The sequence below is a fragment of the Marmota marmota genome, unplaced genomic scaffold (assembly GCF_001458135.2).
Source record: "Marmota marmota marmota unplaced genomic scaffold, marMar, whole genome shotgun sequence".
Classification (NCBI taxonomy): domain Eukaryota; kingdom Metazoa; phylum Chordata; class Mammalia; order Rodentia; family Sciuridae; genus Marmota; species Marmota marmota.
In genome coordinates, this window is record NW_026000102.1 from 132,578 (window position 1) to 147,585 (window position 15,008).

At 56.8% G+C, this 15,008-nt stretch overlaps 1 protein-coding gene and 1 long non-coding RNA gene across 5 annotated transcripts in view; one reads left to right on the plus strand and one right to left on the minus strand.

Moving 5' to 3' along the window:
- The first annotated feature begins 19 nt into the window (after positions 1-19).
- The window catches only part of Dhrs3 (dehydrogenase/reductase 3), a 33,209-nt gene continuing 18,220 nt past the window's right edge, over positions 20-15,008 (plus strand). For 3 of the 4 annotated variants that reach the window (XM_015501358.2, XM_048783579.1, XM_048783580.1), the window contains exon 1: positions 1,090-1,284. In XM_015501358.2, coding sequence (XP_015356844.1) covers positions 1,090-1,284 — 195 coding nt within the window. Of the gene's footprint in view, positions 969-1,089; positions 1,285-15,008 lie in introns of those variants that run through there. The other variant, XM_048783581.1, reaches the window with a different exon arrangement.
- On the minus strand, positions 854-2,067 carry LOC125610765. Its single transcript, XR_007340753.1, has 2 exons — positions 1,880-2,067; positions 854-1,194 (listed from the first exon to the last, which is right to left on the minus strand). It is a non-coding gene; the product is annotated as an uncharacterized LOC125610765 (long non-coding RNA).

Sequence of the window (15,008 nt, forward strand, 5' to 3'; positions counted from 1 at the left end):
GAGCGAGTCGCTGCGAGCCCGTGTGCGCGCCCAGGCGCGCGCCCCGCGACGGCGCAGGGGGAGGGGAGGTCGCTGCAGCCACTCAGAGGAACGGTAGTGAAGCCTCGGAACAACTTTAACTGTCAATCAGACTTAATGGGGTATTAAAAAAAATGGGGGGTGGGGAGGGCCGCCCTCTTGCTCCGCGCCGCAGCTGCCCCAGGAGCGAATGAATAACGCCGCGCAGACGATCCACTCATCCGATCCACGCGCGCTCCACGCCCGGGCCCTCTCCAAGTTGGAAAGGACAAAAAGAAGGCAATAAATCTAAAAGGAAGAGAGAGGGAACCGGATTGAGCGGCAACTCCCAGCCTCTGCTGGAAGAGAGGGAGGGAGCCGGAGAGAGCGAGCGAGCGCGCGCGAGGGCGAGCCCTGCACGTAAAGAAACTGACACCCGGACCCCCCACTTCTCCTGCACGTTGCTGGCAATCAGATCGCGTTTAAGCAATTTCCTGAGCCCAAGAATAGCAATGAGTCGGGAGACTTTCGCAGGCTGAAATTGGGAGCTCCAAGCACTTTTCCCCCACTTTTTTTTTTTCCTGGAGAAGGGGGCGCGCTACAATTTGGAAACGGCTTTTTTTTTTTTTTTTTAATCTTGCACTTTGAAACCGCGGGACTGTGGCAGGGTGCGCGCGGGTTGGTTGGTGCCCTTTTTTTTTTTTTTTCTTTCCCTGCCTAAACTCCTCTGTCAGTCTGTAAACATTACCTGAGAATTCCCCAGCCGGCACGGCTGCTAGGGCAAGAAACTTCTTGTTAGAACTTCCCACCTCCGGCTTCCCCTCCACCCCTCCACGGTCCCAACCTTATAAGACGCTTTTTCTCCTCCCGAGGATTCATCCTTTTTTTTTTTTTTTTTAAGTCCCCCCCACCACCAACTTTTCTCAGCCGGTGCTTTGCATTTGTGGAAAGGTCATTTCAAGAGTGACCAGGTGGGACGCCTCTCTTTTGTATTCGGTTTATTTATTATTGTTTTGGGGTGTTTTCTTTTTTAATTCCTGTTTTGTTCAGTCCGGGGAGTTTCGCCCCCTGCCCGGCTCCGCGGCGCGGAGGATGGTGTGGAAATGGCTGGGCGCCTTGGTGGTGTTCCCTCTGCAGATGATCTATCTAGTGGCGAAAGCAGCCGTCGGACTGGTGCTGCCCGCCAAGCTGCGGGACCTGTCGCGGGAGAACGTCCTCATCACCGGCGGCGGGAGAGGCATTGGGCGCCAGCTGGCTCGCGAGTTTGCAGAGCGCGGCGTCAGAAAGGTACGTGGGCACCGCGACTCCAGGGAGTGGGCGCTGAGGGCCAGCGGCCCTTGGCGCGGGGTGCCCCCACCTGCTGCGGCCGCCCGATCCCTCGCCCGGGAGCTGAGTGTCTCTGGCCACCCCACTCCCCTGCGCCACACGCAAGCGCTGAGCTCCTCGGTTTCACCTTGTGGATTTCCCGGCACCAGACTGTCTATTTAGGCAGGTCCCGAGCTCTTCGGCTCCTGGGGGATCGGTGGCTGGCTGTTTGCCCCCATCCCGAAACTTAGGAGACCCACCCATTCTCCACGTGTTGTGACCCCCCCTTTGCCTTCCCCCCTAGTGCCACCACCCGCTGAGTTCAGGGTGTGCGCGCTCCCTGGTAGAGCGGGGAGCTGCCTGCTAGTTGGCTCGGTGTTTTCCTTGGCAACCCCCTTCCCAGCCCCAACCTGGCGGACTGGACTGCAGCTCTAATGACACTGGAGAGGGGGTATTTGGTTTGGGCTTGAAAAGGAAGGAGAGGGTCTTGGCAGCACAGGCACTAGAAGGCCCAGGTGGAAATTAGGACAGAGGAGGAGGGGGTAACCAGCAGCTGATAAAGAGCCCTTGTTCTCACCTTCGACCCTGCCCCCTCCCCCAACACAGCCTTGGGGAGGTGGCACCGAGGGGAGGGTACTGCTCGCTGGGCACTGCCTTTAATATTTTGGGGGTCCCAGCACCTCCTGTTTCCGTTTTTGGAGACCTGGTGCTGCAGAAGTGGGGAGGGTGAGCCGCTGTCACCCCAGTCCCAACTCAGCTGGGCTGACTCACCCGGTGACAAGAGCAATCGAGAGAGGGATTTGAGGCCGGCAGGCCAGGCCGTCTCCAGCCAGCCCTGTGAAGAGGAAGAGCGAAAACAGGGAATTAGTTTGAAATTTAAACTGTTGTGAACCAGGGGGCGAGAGGGCCAGCAAAGCCAGCTGATCTGACACGGAGCCACATACCTTGGGGATTAAGTAAATATGTACTGTAGAAAACCAAACCTGCATGTAATTCCAGGTTGCTTTTGTTTTGTTAAATACTGCCCTGAGATTTACAATCCCTCCGGGGTGGCTCGGACTGGGACTGAACTTCGGAGTCTGAACTATCAGCCAAAGCTGATTGCCGATTAACTCTTCCTTAGCCAGGCTGGCAGGGCCTGTCACCACCAAGCTAGTGGGGGGCCAGCTGTCCACGACTCCCTCTTCTCCTTGGGTGGCTTGGACAGCTGCTTGACCTTGCCGTTGGAAGGAGAGTTCGGAAGTGTTTTTAACCCTTGGACGTGCGAGTAAGAGGAAGGAAGGGTTGCTCTCAGCAGTTTCACTTCCTTCCCTGGATGCCCCAGGGCAGGGCTCCTGCCTGAGCCCTTGGCCGAAGGGGGATCCGTGGGAGGGCAGACTGGGGAGGGGATTGTTTGGGACTATTGTATGTGATTGTCATTCCTTAGCTGTCTGCAACCCACAGAGGCTTCTGAATCTTCCAGCTGGCCCAAGTCCTGAGGCTTGTAACTGACTGCAGTAGGCTTGGGGAGTTCTTGGTCGACCTGAAAAAACTTGACTGACTATAAACAATCCTACATGAAGGAAGGCCATGGCATGGGAGGGGGTATAACGTGCAGGTGGGGCCCGCCAGTTCCTGCACTGGAAGCCGCGGCCCCACCTGCCTTGGAAAGGGACACCCTCTTCCAGGAAATAAGCCTGGGGCCAATTGCAAATGTGTCTTAAATTGGTAGCAGGCTCACCCAAACCGGACCCACAGGGCCCTGCAACTTCCCAGTGCCATTCATACTAGGGTCAGTCATGGACCTGGCAGGATGATCACGAGGGCTCCCTGCAGCTCATAATGATCTGACCCATTACTGGGGCTGCTTTCTAATGAGCCTTCCGCTTGCTGTCATGGTGGGCAATTTGGAATTCCGGCTTCTTGCCAGAGTGCATCTGGGGCCAGTGAGTGGACTTTGGGACAATCCCCAGGGCCAGGAGTGTTTCGAGGTTCCATGGCCTTGGGGACAAAGGACCAAGTGTTGTGGGAGTTGGGAATTTACAAGAGAAACAGCTGAGTGGGCTGGGGACAGGTGTGAATAGTGAGCTTGAGGGTCGCCCAGGAGCACTGGGCAGGGCTGGCACTTTGGCCTGCATTGCTGTTGGGCAGGTGGCTTCCCCTGAGAGCCCTCCCTGCCTGGGTTCTGGTGGGAGTGAATCTGGAGGGGAGAGGTCCCCAAAGGGGACATATCAGTGTCCCTCCAAACAGCTGACCTGTCCAGGAAGAGGGGGGTGACAACCCAGTTTCCATAACGGCCTTGAGTGAAGCGATCTGGCGACATTTGTGAGTGGTAGAGAGTCCCAGGCTACAAAGCTGATCCAAAAGAGGATTTTCTTAAAGGAACACAGACGTTTCAGAGTTCGAAAGTTCCTAAGCGGAAAACAGCAATCCTCACCCACAAGAGGATTATCCAGAGGTTGGAGACTGGGCCATTAGGGTCTCCAAGGGGAAGGCGCTTGCTAGGTCCTTCCTGCTACATTTCTTTTTAATTTTCTGTGGCCTCCTGGAATTCACCAAAGCTTTCACAAGGCTCAGACCCACCCACTGTCCCTGACCAGTCCCCAGGGTCTTTGACTTGACATGATTTTAGCAGGCACTCCTGGGAGGAGGAATGGAAGGGGCTGTGGACTGTCTGTGGCTACTGTGGCTTTTCCAGCCTTTGGTCCAGTGTCAGGCAGGTGGCTGATGAGAGCCCTGGGCCTGTGGCTGAGGGGCACTCTGTGTGGGCCCAGTGCCAGGCTGGGGACTCCAGGGCGTGTTTGGGAGGTGGGTGAAAACCCTCATATCTGCACTCGCAGTGTGTGGCCTGCAGCCCTGTTCCTGGCTCGGAACTCGTCCTTCAGGTAGCTTTGGAATGCTCCCCCATTCTGCAAGCCCCCCTGTCCTTCCCACTCCTCGCCCTGGAGGCTGCCCAGGCCTCATGCCCTTGACAGTCCCCAAGAGACTCCACTCCCAAGCCTGTCCACAGGGTCTGGCCCAGCCCTGGGCCTCTGGGGGTGCAGCAGAGATGAGCAAAGCGGGGAGACAGGGCTTACAACAGAAGCCCAAGACTCTGTGTGTGTGTGTGTGTGTGTGTGTGTGTGTTCTCGCACACGCATGTGCAGGCTTCCTGTGGCCTCTCTAACAAATTACCACAAACCGGGAGGGCGGCTTACTGACAATAGGGGACTTGGGGAAGGATGTTTGTCCTCCTGGCAGGTTGTCTCAGCCTTTCCTGCCGTCATCAGATCCCACTAAGTGAAAAAGAAGCAGCTCTGGGCTGGAAAAGACTCGGTGCCCCCACTCCGTGGGACACCCACAGCCGCTTCCAAGCCCTCTCAGCAGCCACCAGGTAGCTGTCTGCCTGCCAGTGATTTATTTCAATTCTTGTAGAATGTTTTCATCCTGGAGTGTCCATGAAATTGAGGGGGCCCTGACTCCTTGGCCGGCGTATTCGAGTTTCCTGGTTGTTTTTTTTCTTTTCCTGTTCTTTTTTTTTTTGTACCAGGTATTGAACCCAGGGACAGTTAACCACTGAGCCACATCCCAGCTCTTTTTATCTTTTAGACAGAGCCTCACTAAGTTGCTGGGGCTGGCTTTGACCTCAAGATCCTCCTGCCTCAGCCTCTCGAGTCGCTGGGATTACAGGTGTGTGTACTACGCCCGGCTCTCTGTGATTCCTGTTTGGACTTCAAGTTCTTCTATTTTTTTTTTTTTTCCCCCGTAGACTAAGTGCATTTGTCACTGGCTGCACAGGGCCCTTCTGACGATTCAGATACGAGCCCGCTCATATTTATCTTTACGGTTACTCTCTCTGCTCCGTTTCCATCTTATTTGTTTGAAGTCACCACTTTGGGAGAATGACCTCAGCTATGTTTATGAGGAGGGGTCCCTTCTACCCAGGACAATCAGGAAGGCGTTAGCACCACCATCAAATACTACACAGTTTTGAGCCTTGCGGGGATAAGAGACACAGATGTAATAAACCAGATAAATAGTACATTCATTTGCGGTCAACGCCAAGGAGAAGGCAAATGCGGGAAGGGGGTCAGAGATGGGCTAGAATGGAGGCCCAGAAGGTCACACTGAGCCAGGGACTTTGAGGAAAGGTCCCAGGAAAGGGGCATTCCGGGCAGAGGAAGGAGCAAAGCCTCAGAGAAGGGCGGGTGCCGGGTATTGGGGACCTCAAAGCAGCCAGCATGGTTGGAGCAGGGGGTAAGGGGTGAGGAGGAGGCAGGAAGGGCAGAACCGGTGGCTGATGGTCAGAGTTGTGGGTCCTGCAGACCAGGACTGGCTTTGGCTTTGACTTTGAGTGCAGTTGGAAGTCTGTGCAGGGTTCGGAGTGGAGCAGTGACGTCACCCCAGCCTTCGCAGGAGTGTCACCCCAGCCTTCGCAGGAGCGCCTGTCTGGGGAGTGGGGAAGCAGGTGGGGGATCGGACCGGGCAGCTGGGTTTCTGTGGCTCCCGGGAACCTCACGACAATGTGGCTTCATCACCTTCTTTGAGCTCAGGGCTGTGCTCTTGTTATCGCACTGGGATTGTAGAAGAGTTGAGGGCTCCTCCAGAATCTTCCTGGTCAAAGCCGCTGAGTGGGGGTGCAGGTGGCCCTGCGAGCCGTGGGCACCCAGGCCTGGAGCGGGGTGTCTGCTGGGTTGCTCTGCCCTCCGCAGGGTCCTGGTCTGTTCTTATTGGAAGTTGGGTGAGCAGTGACGACCCACTGCAGGGTGACCCAGCTCTGAGGGCTTGTGACATGTCACTTCATCCATTGATTCAGCAAACTTGGCCTTGGAGATGCCGCAGGGAACCACGTAAACCGAGTTCTCTCCCTGTGGCCCTTGGCACTCCTGGAGTAATGCCCGTCCCCAGGTTTAAAAGCTCTCGTTGCTTTGGGAGGGGTCTTTTAGTGGCAATAAAGCTTAACTCCCCTGAAAGTACCATAAAACCCACTGTGTCGTGCAGCGGGTGAAACCGCATATTTCAGTTGTGTTTGATCAAAGCGCTTTTGGACCTTTGCGCTCAGCGTCGTTCGAACTTTGAGAGTGTCCTTGGGCAATTAAAAGTGTCCAGGGAGCGGGCCCAGGAGGATGAGGACTGGAAGCCACCACTTGAGCTGGGTGGCAACTCCATGGGAGTTTAGTTGACTACGTCAGAGGTGGGAGATGACATCAGCTGCCTTCCAGTATGGGGGAGGCCTGGGGCCTGTTCCAGAAGGTTCTGCAGGGGAACTCAGCAATGTAGATCTGGCCCTGCAACAGGCCCATCATCCTGCCTTTTGGAGGCCGCTCTTAGGTTCTAGATGACCTCGCGAATCCCCAGCACTCCTCAGATTCCAGGAGTCATCATCACTAGAGTGACATCTGTGACAGTAACCAGGACAGAAGTAGGTAGGGGGCAGAAGGAGGAATGGATACCAACGTCAACCAACTAAAACTTAAAAATGAAGGGAAGATGACCCTTCTCCGCTTGACCTTGCCAGGTCCACCCACACTGTCTGTCACTCCTTGATCCGCGTTTTCCAAGGTGCTGGAAATGACAGGTGGGAGGAAGGGGGCCAGGCGGGCACGCTCACATCCTGCACCTGACTTGAACCCCTGCAGCCCCCAAAAGTAGGTGCTGATGGCTTCTTTGGTGTCCTGAGGCTGGGGTGGGCCACACAACTGTGGTCGTGTGCGTGGCTGGTGATGATCATGATCCTGGACATGGCTGTGGCGATGTGTGGCTGTCACAACATATACGAGAGGGGTGACATGCAGGCCTTAGGGCTCTGCAGGATGGCTTGGTCCTCCTGACCTGGGCAGGCGGGGCTGGCCTCCTCTCTGAGAGGCAGGAGCAGCAGGCCCCTCTAGCGCCGAGCTTGGCTGGAGGCTGACTCTGGACCCAGGATTCCTGGCCTCAGAACTAGAGCTTTCCCCATGGGGACAGATAATCTCCGCCTGGCCCAGCCGGCCTCTTTCAGGGTTATGGAGAGGTCAAGAGACAAACTATTAAATCCTGGAGCCTGGTACACAAAGGGCTCTGGAGAGAAGTTTGATAAGCAGTACTTGAGTCAACAGGACGCAGGCAGGGATGCAGTTAAATCCGTGTTTACACAAATATTCCTCAGGGCGCCCAGTGGCAGTATTTGCATACAATGAATGGGATGCTGGCCAGAGGATTAAGGTCACCAGCAGCTACCAGGGTTTATTTTAAAGGGTCAGCTGATAGGAGAGCAGCACAGTTGAATTTCTTTCTTTTGACAACTAGTGTATCACCTTAAAGATGCCAGGACCCCTGTGGAGGGACAAGGGGGAGGGCCCTCCAACCAAACCCGAGGTGACCAGGAGCCCTCAGAAATGACCTGAATGCTTTGATGTACAGACAGGGAGAGGTCGCTTCCTGACTTCTTGAAGGAGGTGGGCACCGAGGGGGAAGCAGGAAGTCCTAATCTTTTGCTGGTTGTAGAGCCCCTCAAGGATCTGAAGAACTCTGACCCCAGAAGAATGACAGTGACACTTTTGTACTTTTAAGGAGTCCTGCCCCCGCCACACACACCTGTCCTAGACACAGGTTGAGCAGGCTCAGCCCAGATCCCGTCCAAATCCACCCAAGTCCTGCGCCGGGCAGAGACACAGGCCCAGAACAGGCCACGCGCCAGTGCAGGCTCTGGTGTCCTGGGACTCAGAAGCCAGGGCCGAGCTCAGAGTGGACAGTAGAGATTTGTGACTTAGTGCTGAAGGCCAACAGTGGTCAGCCTGACAAAGGCCATTGGGTCTAAGCACTGTTTTGAGAAGTGTGACCTTGAGCCCCCTTTTTCAGAGGCCTTTCAGAGAGAAGGAACTAGAAAAGCAGTCGATCGATGAAGGACATGGTCATTTTGTCCACACTGAATCATCTTTCTAGGGAGGTGTGTGTCGTCATTGTCACCTGCCCATGAGACCCACTTCTGCCAACACCCGAGCTCCAGCAGGCCCCAGACCGTCCTCAACACCCGCTGAGGGTCCAAGACCAAGTTTTCACTCTGGATTCCAGAGCACCCTGGGGCCTGCAGGAGGGAGGTGGAGCGGGTGGAATCTGAGGGCCCTACCTCCACTTAACTACCTCAGCTTCACTTCTGGCTTTTTTTGAGGGGGGCAGGGAGGTGGGGTACTGGGGATTAAACCCAGAGCCACACCCCTGGTCCTTTTGAATTTTATTTTGAAACAAGTTCCTGCTAAATTGCTGAGGCTGGCCTCGAACCTGCGGTCTCCCTGCCTCAGCCTCCCAGGTCGCTGGGATCACAGGCCACCGTGCCAGAGTTCCTGCCTGTTTCGTAGCTTAGAATCCATGTCAAGTTTTTGTGTGCATTTGTGGGGTGGGGACAACATTGCTTTAAAGAGAAGACCCAGCCCTGGGAGAGTGTGACTTGGACCAGCATCCCCACAGCCAAGGCTGACCCCACAGCAGTGTCACATGGTCAAGGTGTCCTGAAGGCTGGGTCACCCACCCAGAGCCCTCATGCATTGCCTAGGGCAGCCCAGGCTCCTGGGAAACAGTTCCGAACCCCATAGATCTTAGGAGCCTTCCCAGGAACCAGCTGTGTGACCTTGGGCAGGTGACTGTCTCTGGACCTTGGCTCCCTCATCAGAAACATTTAGGGAGATGACTTCTAGAAGCCTCCTCGCTCATCTCGAGAGCATTTGCAAGAAACGTCAGCTCCTGGTTGGGGCGGTGGCAGCTCTGGGGGTGGTGGTGCCCCCTCCCACTGCCCCAGTTCTGCACCTTTTGCAGAGATCTCTGCCAGGACCAAGGACCCACTGGCCTGTCTCACCCTGATCCTGGGATCACCCAGCAAGGAGAGGATTCTGCCCACAGAAGCCCTCGGGGGATCTTAGCCTTTGGGCCCTTCTGGAAGTCTGTGGGAGGCTGGAGCCCAGCCTCTTTCCTCCCATTTGGGCCCTCAAACCCTGTTGCCATGACTGGTGACCGTGAGCACTTTGCTTATTGACAGGAACTGGTCCTATGGCCCAGGAGCCGGGGTTGGAGAGGCGGGGTGGAGGCTGGGCCTTCACTGGGTTGCTGGCTGCCAACCCCTCACCACCCAGCTTCCCCTACACAGCGCATTAGTCACCTCCATCTCTGTGTCCAAGTAGCTCAACTGGCCAGGGCTGTGGTGAGGCCAAAGTTATGGGTTACCATGGCAACCCACCATGGTTTGTCATTTCTCCAACAGATTATAAGACAGAAGGGGGCAGGGGCCATGTTCCTCTCACCCACCAGGTATGGTCAGCACCTAGCACTGTGTCTGGTTCACAGTAGGCACTTAATAAATGCTTCTTGCGTGAATGAATGCATGTCCAACCCATCAGAGCTGGTAGAGCTCGTGTTTACTGAGCATCTACTATATGCCAGGGACCCTTCTAGGCGTAATCTTCCAAGGCAGGCACCGTTACTGTCTTCTGGTTAAGACTCTGAAGATTGGTAACTTAAAGTCAGCTCAGAAGTGACCAGTTGAGGCTGAAGAGATGGCACCGATAACTCCTAGCAAGTCTGTGCAGATATGGCCTCAGCAGCCAGGGAGTCTGGTTGGGTCACTCGCCCAGCCCCTGCCCCCGCACCGGCAGGTCTGGGGCGTTCTTCAGATTGGCCCATGGACTCTTGAACCAGAGGTCCTGGCTCCAGGGGCTCAAATAGTATCGTGAAGACTCAGCTCCTCTGCCGCGTCCCCCACCTCTAGGCAGACTCCTAAGTTCCCCCACCCCCAGTCACGTGGACAGACAGGTGTCCTCTGCACGGCGGCTCTGGAAGGGGCAGAGAGTGGGTGAGCCTCAGCCAGTCTCCAGAGATGGTGTTATTCTATTCATCAGTGGCCATGGTCACAGGCCCATCTCTGAGCTAGAGGTGGACGGTCCCCAGTCATGCTGTGGAGTTTTAAGAGTGGGATGTGGCCTTCTGCTGGGGAAATCGGATGCTGTGACAAGGAACATGGGAACCAGGTGCAGGTGCCCAGTGTCCCTCCTTGTGGAAGGACCGCAGCCAGCTTTCAATCATCCCAAGCAGAAAGTGCCGGAGACCGGCCTGCCTGTACAGCGGCCCTGTCCATCCAGCCCCACAGACCTTTATCAGGTCACTTGCTGACCCCAAACCATGGGGATGGAATGGACTCTCAGGGTTGAGCTGAAACCATTCTGTCTTCAGGAGGTGTGTAGTTCAGAGATAAAACGTGCAGCCCCAAAGTGGCCCAGCAGGTCATCAACAGACTCCCTTTGGGAACTTTCCTAGAAGATTTAAGGCCACTGGGGTACAAAAGTAGGGAAAGGTCCTTTGCCAGGTCACAGTTCCAAGCGACATTCCTGTGAGAGGCCAGCTGCCCCTCCCCTGCAGCCACAGGCAGGTGAGCTGAGCTGAGGCCGGGGCCTTCTGGTGGGGGGTCTGCAGGTCCCCTGGTGCTCGCTCAGCCCTGCCCACAGGGACCCCTCTCACAAGCCCAGAGGCGGTCAGCACACAGCACTGGGGCAGTGTGAGTGACCTTCATGTGGCAGGGGTCCTGCCAGACACACCCAGTGTTCCCTGGCTCCACACCCCACACAGATGGACTGGTGGAGCCACTTCCCTGTGAGCACGCAGCAGAGGGCAGGGGCCTTTCAGGTGCCGTGTGGGCTGAGGGTTCTCGCCTGCTTGGCTGGCAGGCCCAGCACCCTGGTCTTGGGGACATTTTTCTTTCCAAGGGGCCAGCGTGGCGTGGTGGATGGGCTTCGAGCTCAGGGGTCAGGCCCTCCAGCGTCCACACGCCGGCCCTTCTGTTCATTGGCTGCAGGGCTCCAAGTTCCTGAACTTCTCTGAGCCTCAGTTTCTTCATTTCCCAGTGAGGATTAATGAGATGGCATATCTGGAGTTCCCAGTAGGAGTTTGACGGGCAACCCAACCCCTCTCCTGCGCTTTCCTTGAGTGCCCGGGGCATTTCTGGAAGGCAGGTGGCTTGTTGCTGCTGTTCTCTTAGACACACGCGGCAGTCGAGCGTATTTTGGTGTGTTACACAGACAGGGAGGGTAACTCCCGTCCTTATGGGTATGCGCGAAGTGGGTCACGCAGGTTGTGGGTTCCTGTATGAACACAGGAAGTGCTGTCCGCTCATTCCACTCCTCCCAGTCCCATCCCCCTCCCCTTCACTCCTTGTCTAATCCAGCGAACTTCTGTCCCTGCTCCTGTGTTTGTTCCAAGTGATGCTGACAGGTCAGCCCGGGAGCGGGAGAGGCCACATCATGGAGAGACCCAGGCTCTGGCCCGGAGAGTCCCTGGAGTGAGCTTTCTTTGTTGCTCTAGCAAAAGACCCCGAGCCAGTGGCTTCACACCACACCCATTTACCCCCTTGGAGTTCCGGAGGTCAGAAGTCCTACCTGGTCTCACTGGGCTGAAAACCAGGGCTGTGCTCCTTCCAGAGGCTTTGGGGACATCTCTTGTCCTTCGCAGCTTCTAGAGGCCACCTGCAGCCCCTGGCCATGCCTCTGCCTCCATCTTTAGGTTCAGGAAGGTCACATCATAGGCCTTCTTCCTTAGTCACCTCCCCCGCCCCCTGTCCATGTGCGGTGCCCCTCATGATGGCTCTGGACCCCTTTGAGACACCAGAATAATCTGTCTTAAAGTCAGCAGGTCAGCACATTGCGTCCCATCTGCCCTCATTTCCCTTCCCATGTAAGCGACCATATTCACAGGTCTTGGGGGGGGGGCTTTGTTTTCTTGTCTACAAAGTGGCAGGGCCAGTCCTGACCTCCCAGAGGTCTTAAGGTGGTTTCCTGAGATTGTTGATGGGAAAATGTTGGTTGCGTCTGCCCTGACACCTGCTGACCACAAAGGGGCCGCACAGAGGGCCAGGGGATGGACGATGTCACAGTTCCCGCTGAGGAGGGGCCGGTGATGCAGAATGACCCCAGGGAGGGCTCAGCCTTGGAGAAGAAAATGGAAAGAGGGGGTGTTACTCGGCCCCCCGCTGAGTGGGCAGCGCCTCCACAGGAGAGAAGACAGCTCAGCCCAGAGAGCTCTCCCAGGCTAGACTTGAGACATCAGGGCACAGTCCTAGGTCACAAGGACCAGACAAGGATCCAGGTCCCATCCTCTACAGAGCTGGGGAGAAGTGGAGGGTGGGCAGGGCAGACTGGAGGGCAGGAGGGCAGACCGCTCGAGCTGGGTGTTGGCGGGTGGAGTGGACTTGATGGTGAGTACCTTAGGGAGCTGTTGGAGGTTTCTCCGGGATGCCTGGCTGGACCGGGTGAGTGGAGGGCCAGGGGACCCTGCCTTTCCAAGGGAACTCTCTGACCCTGGAGGCTGGAATGGTCTGGAGTACACTTCAGGGCTGGCGCGGAGAAGCCCTGCCTCGCCTGGTCGCTGAGCAGCGCCCACAGGCTTGTTGCCAGCATCCGTCCCAGCCATTTCCTGCCGCAATGTCCACTTCCTCTGAGTCCCCAAGACCTCCAGGTCCAGGTCTCCAGCCTGACAGTGTGACCCCAAGCAGGATCAACTCCATGCAGTTGACCTTTGTCCTCACGGAGATTAAACTGATGCCTAATTAGTAGCCTATGGGCTACTTACCTGGGCCCAGCTTGCAGGAAACTCAAGGCTTGTCCTTGGAGGCTGGTCCATAAATTACGCCTCATTAGCTCAAGATCTTTGTGGGACCTGCCTGCCCTGGTGTGCTCTGGGCACACCAGCTCCGTGACCCCGGCGTTTCATGTTGGGGTGTGAAGGCCGTGCTGGCTGAGTCACTCCAGTTAAAAGTCACTCAGGTTTCCTTTTCCAATACAGCACCGCAGCTAGCAGCTCCAGAGGTGCCGGGCCACAGGGGGGTTGTGTGGCCGCAGGCTGACTGTCCTCCGGCAGAGCACTTAGCTTCCAGAGCCTGGGCCCAGGTCAGCTTCGCAGTTCAGGTGTTCTGAGTTTAGAAATGGAAGACAGCTGGGCAGGCACAGGAAGGGCCCAGCCAGGTCTGGGGCAGACCCCAACCAAACCCAGGGACGGTCACAGCAGGGGCATGCGGAGACCAAGGGAGCGGCCTCAGGAGTGGTCCACTGAGGTCTTGCCCCGAATGTTTGGAGTCAAAATGAAGGCGAGACATGGGACTTGGGAGCTTTAGAAGCAAGGTGTGCCGGCGACTTTGTTTTTTTCTTAAACCTTGACTTAACTTTCTTTTTAAAAATACATTGTATCTGTTTACTTTTATGTGGGGCTGAGGCTCCCACCCAGTGTCCCCCTGTGTGAGGCAGGGTTCCACCACTGAGCCACGTCCCCAGCCACTTCTCGCTCGCTGCCCCTCAGCTGTCCACCACGGATGCGTTGTGTATCTTGCGTCCTGGAGTAGCCGTGGCCAGTGTGGCGGGGTCAGGGGGCTCATGCCTGGCAAGAGGTCCTGTGGTGAGTTGCTACTGACCGCCCTCCATGAGAGCCGGGGCTGGCTTCCAGTTGGGGGACTGCACTAGGTATGACACTCCACTGTCACCATCCCATCCATTCTTCATGGTTTTTGGAACGAGGAGCCCCACACGTCAAGTGACAGGTCCTAGTGGGTGCCCTCCCTCATGGGGTGCCCACCTCACTCCTCCCAGGTTCCCCTCCAGGGCCTTACCTCCATTCCTAAGAGGGCAAATGGTTTCATTCTCTTTGGGCATCTGATTGCCCGGGGTCTAGAATTCAGGAGAGCTGCCTCCTGTTAGCATTTCAGAGAGAGACCAGAGGGACTATAGTGGGGTGGGTGGGTGGGTGCTGAGTGGGGCAGTTGCAGGAGAGGGGACAGGGATTTAAACATCGCTCCCGGAAAGGGGAACTAGAATCTGCTGTAGGAGGGGACTGGCTCTAGGGTGCAACCGTCCCTCGCTGGACTCCAGGGATGCTTGCTAAAGATCCGGGGTCACTTGAAGGATTCCTTGGGTCCTGGGGAGTATTCACCCCCTCAGGCTGTAAAGCCCCAACTTCCCTCAGTAAGAGAAGGAGTCTGGGGGCTGGAGTGAGCAGAGAGGCTGCCTTGGCCTCTGGGAGCTGCTCCAAGTTGTCCCTGCCCCGGGCCCCAGCACCTGAGCCTCTGACCCCTCTTGCTGCGCAGTGAGCATCCTCTTGCACTTTTGACCTTCCCCACACCAGCACAGGGAGGCCAGTTGGAGATGGTGGAGCCCAGAGACGCCAAGTGACTCATCCAGAAGTCACACAGCAGATCAACTCCAGAGCAGATTCCTTGAGGCCCCAACCAGGCTGCTTTCCACTCCATGGGACAGCCCAGGCCCGTAGCGCTGCCAAAGGAATGCAGTCCAGGGCCGGCTCCGAGTTCCCCGGCATAAACTGGCTCGCCTGAGAAGGGCAATGCGCGGCCATCGAGACACTTTGGCATCTCTTTATACCTGAAGCGCATTAGGCCCCCAATCTCCAAAGGGCTTGAGCTTCCCAGGAAACCCTAAGCAGCCACCAAAAGCTGACCCCAGAGGCCCAGCCCTTGGTTTGTAGGCCCCTTGGGGAGGCGGGGCACGGGGTCCCCAGCGGGGAGGCTGACCGCCGAGGGGTGGAAGCTGCCAGCCCCCGGGATGCTCCGGAGGAGGGAGGCCCTCCAGCTGGGCGGGTGCCTGGGGGCGGTGGAGGAGGGCGGCGGACGGTTCACGCGGCGGCCAGCAGACTGGCTGCGTGTTGCAACGTCTGGTGGCGGAGGAAGGAAGAGCCGGCGGTCGGGGTGGCTGGAGGGGGACCCCTTTCCTACCCCTGGCTCCTCCCAATCT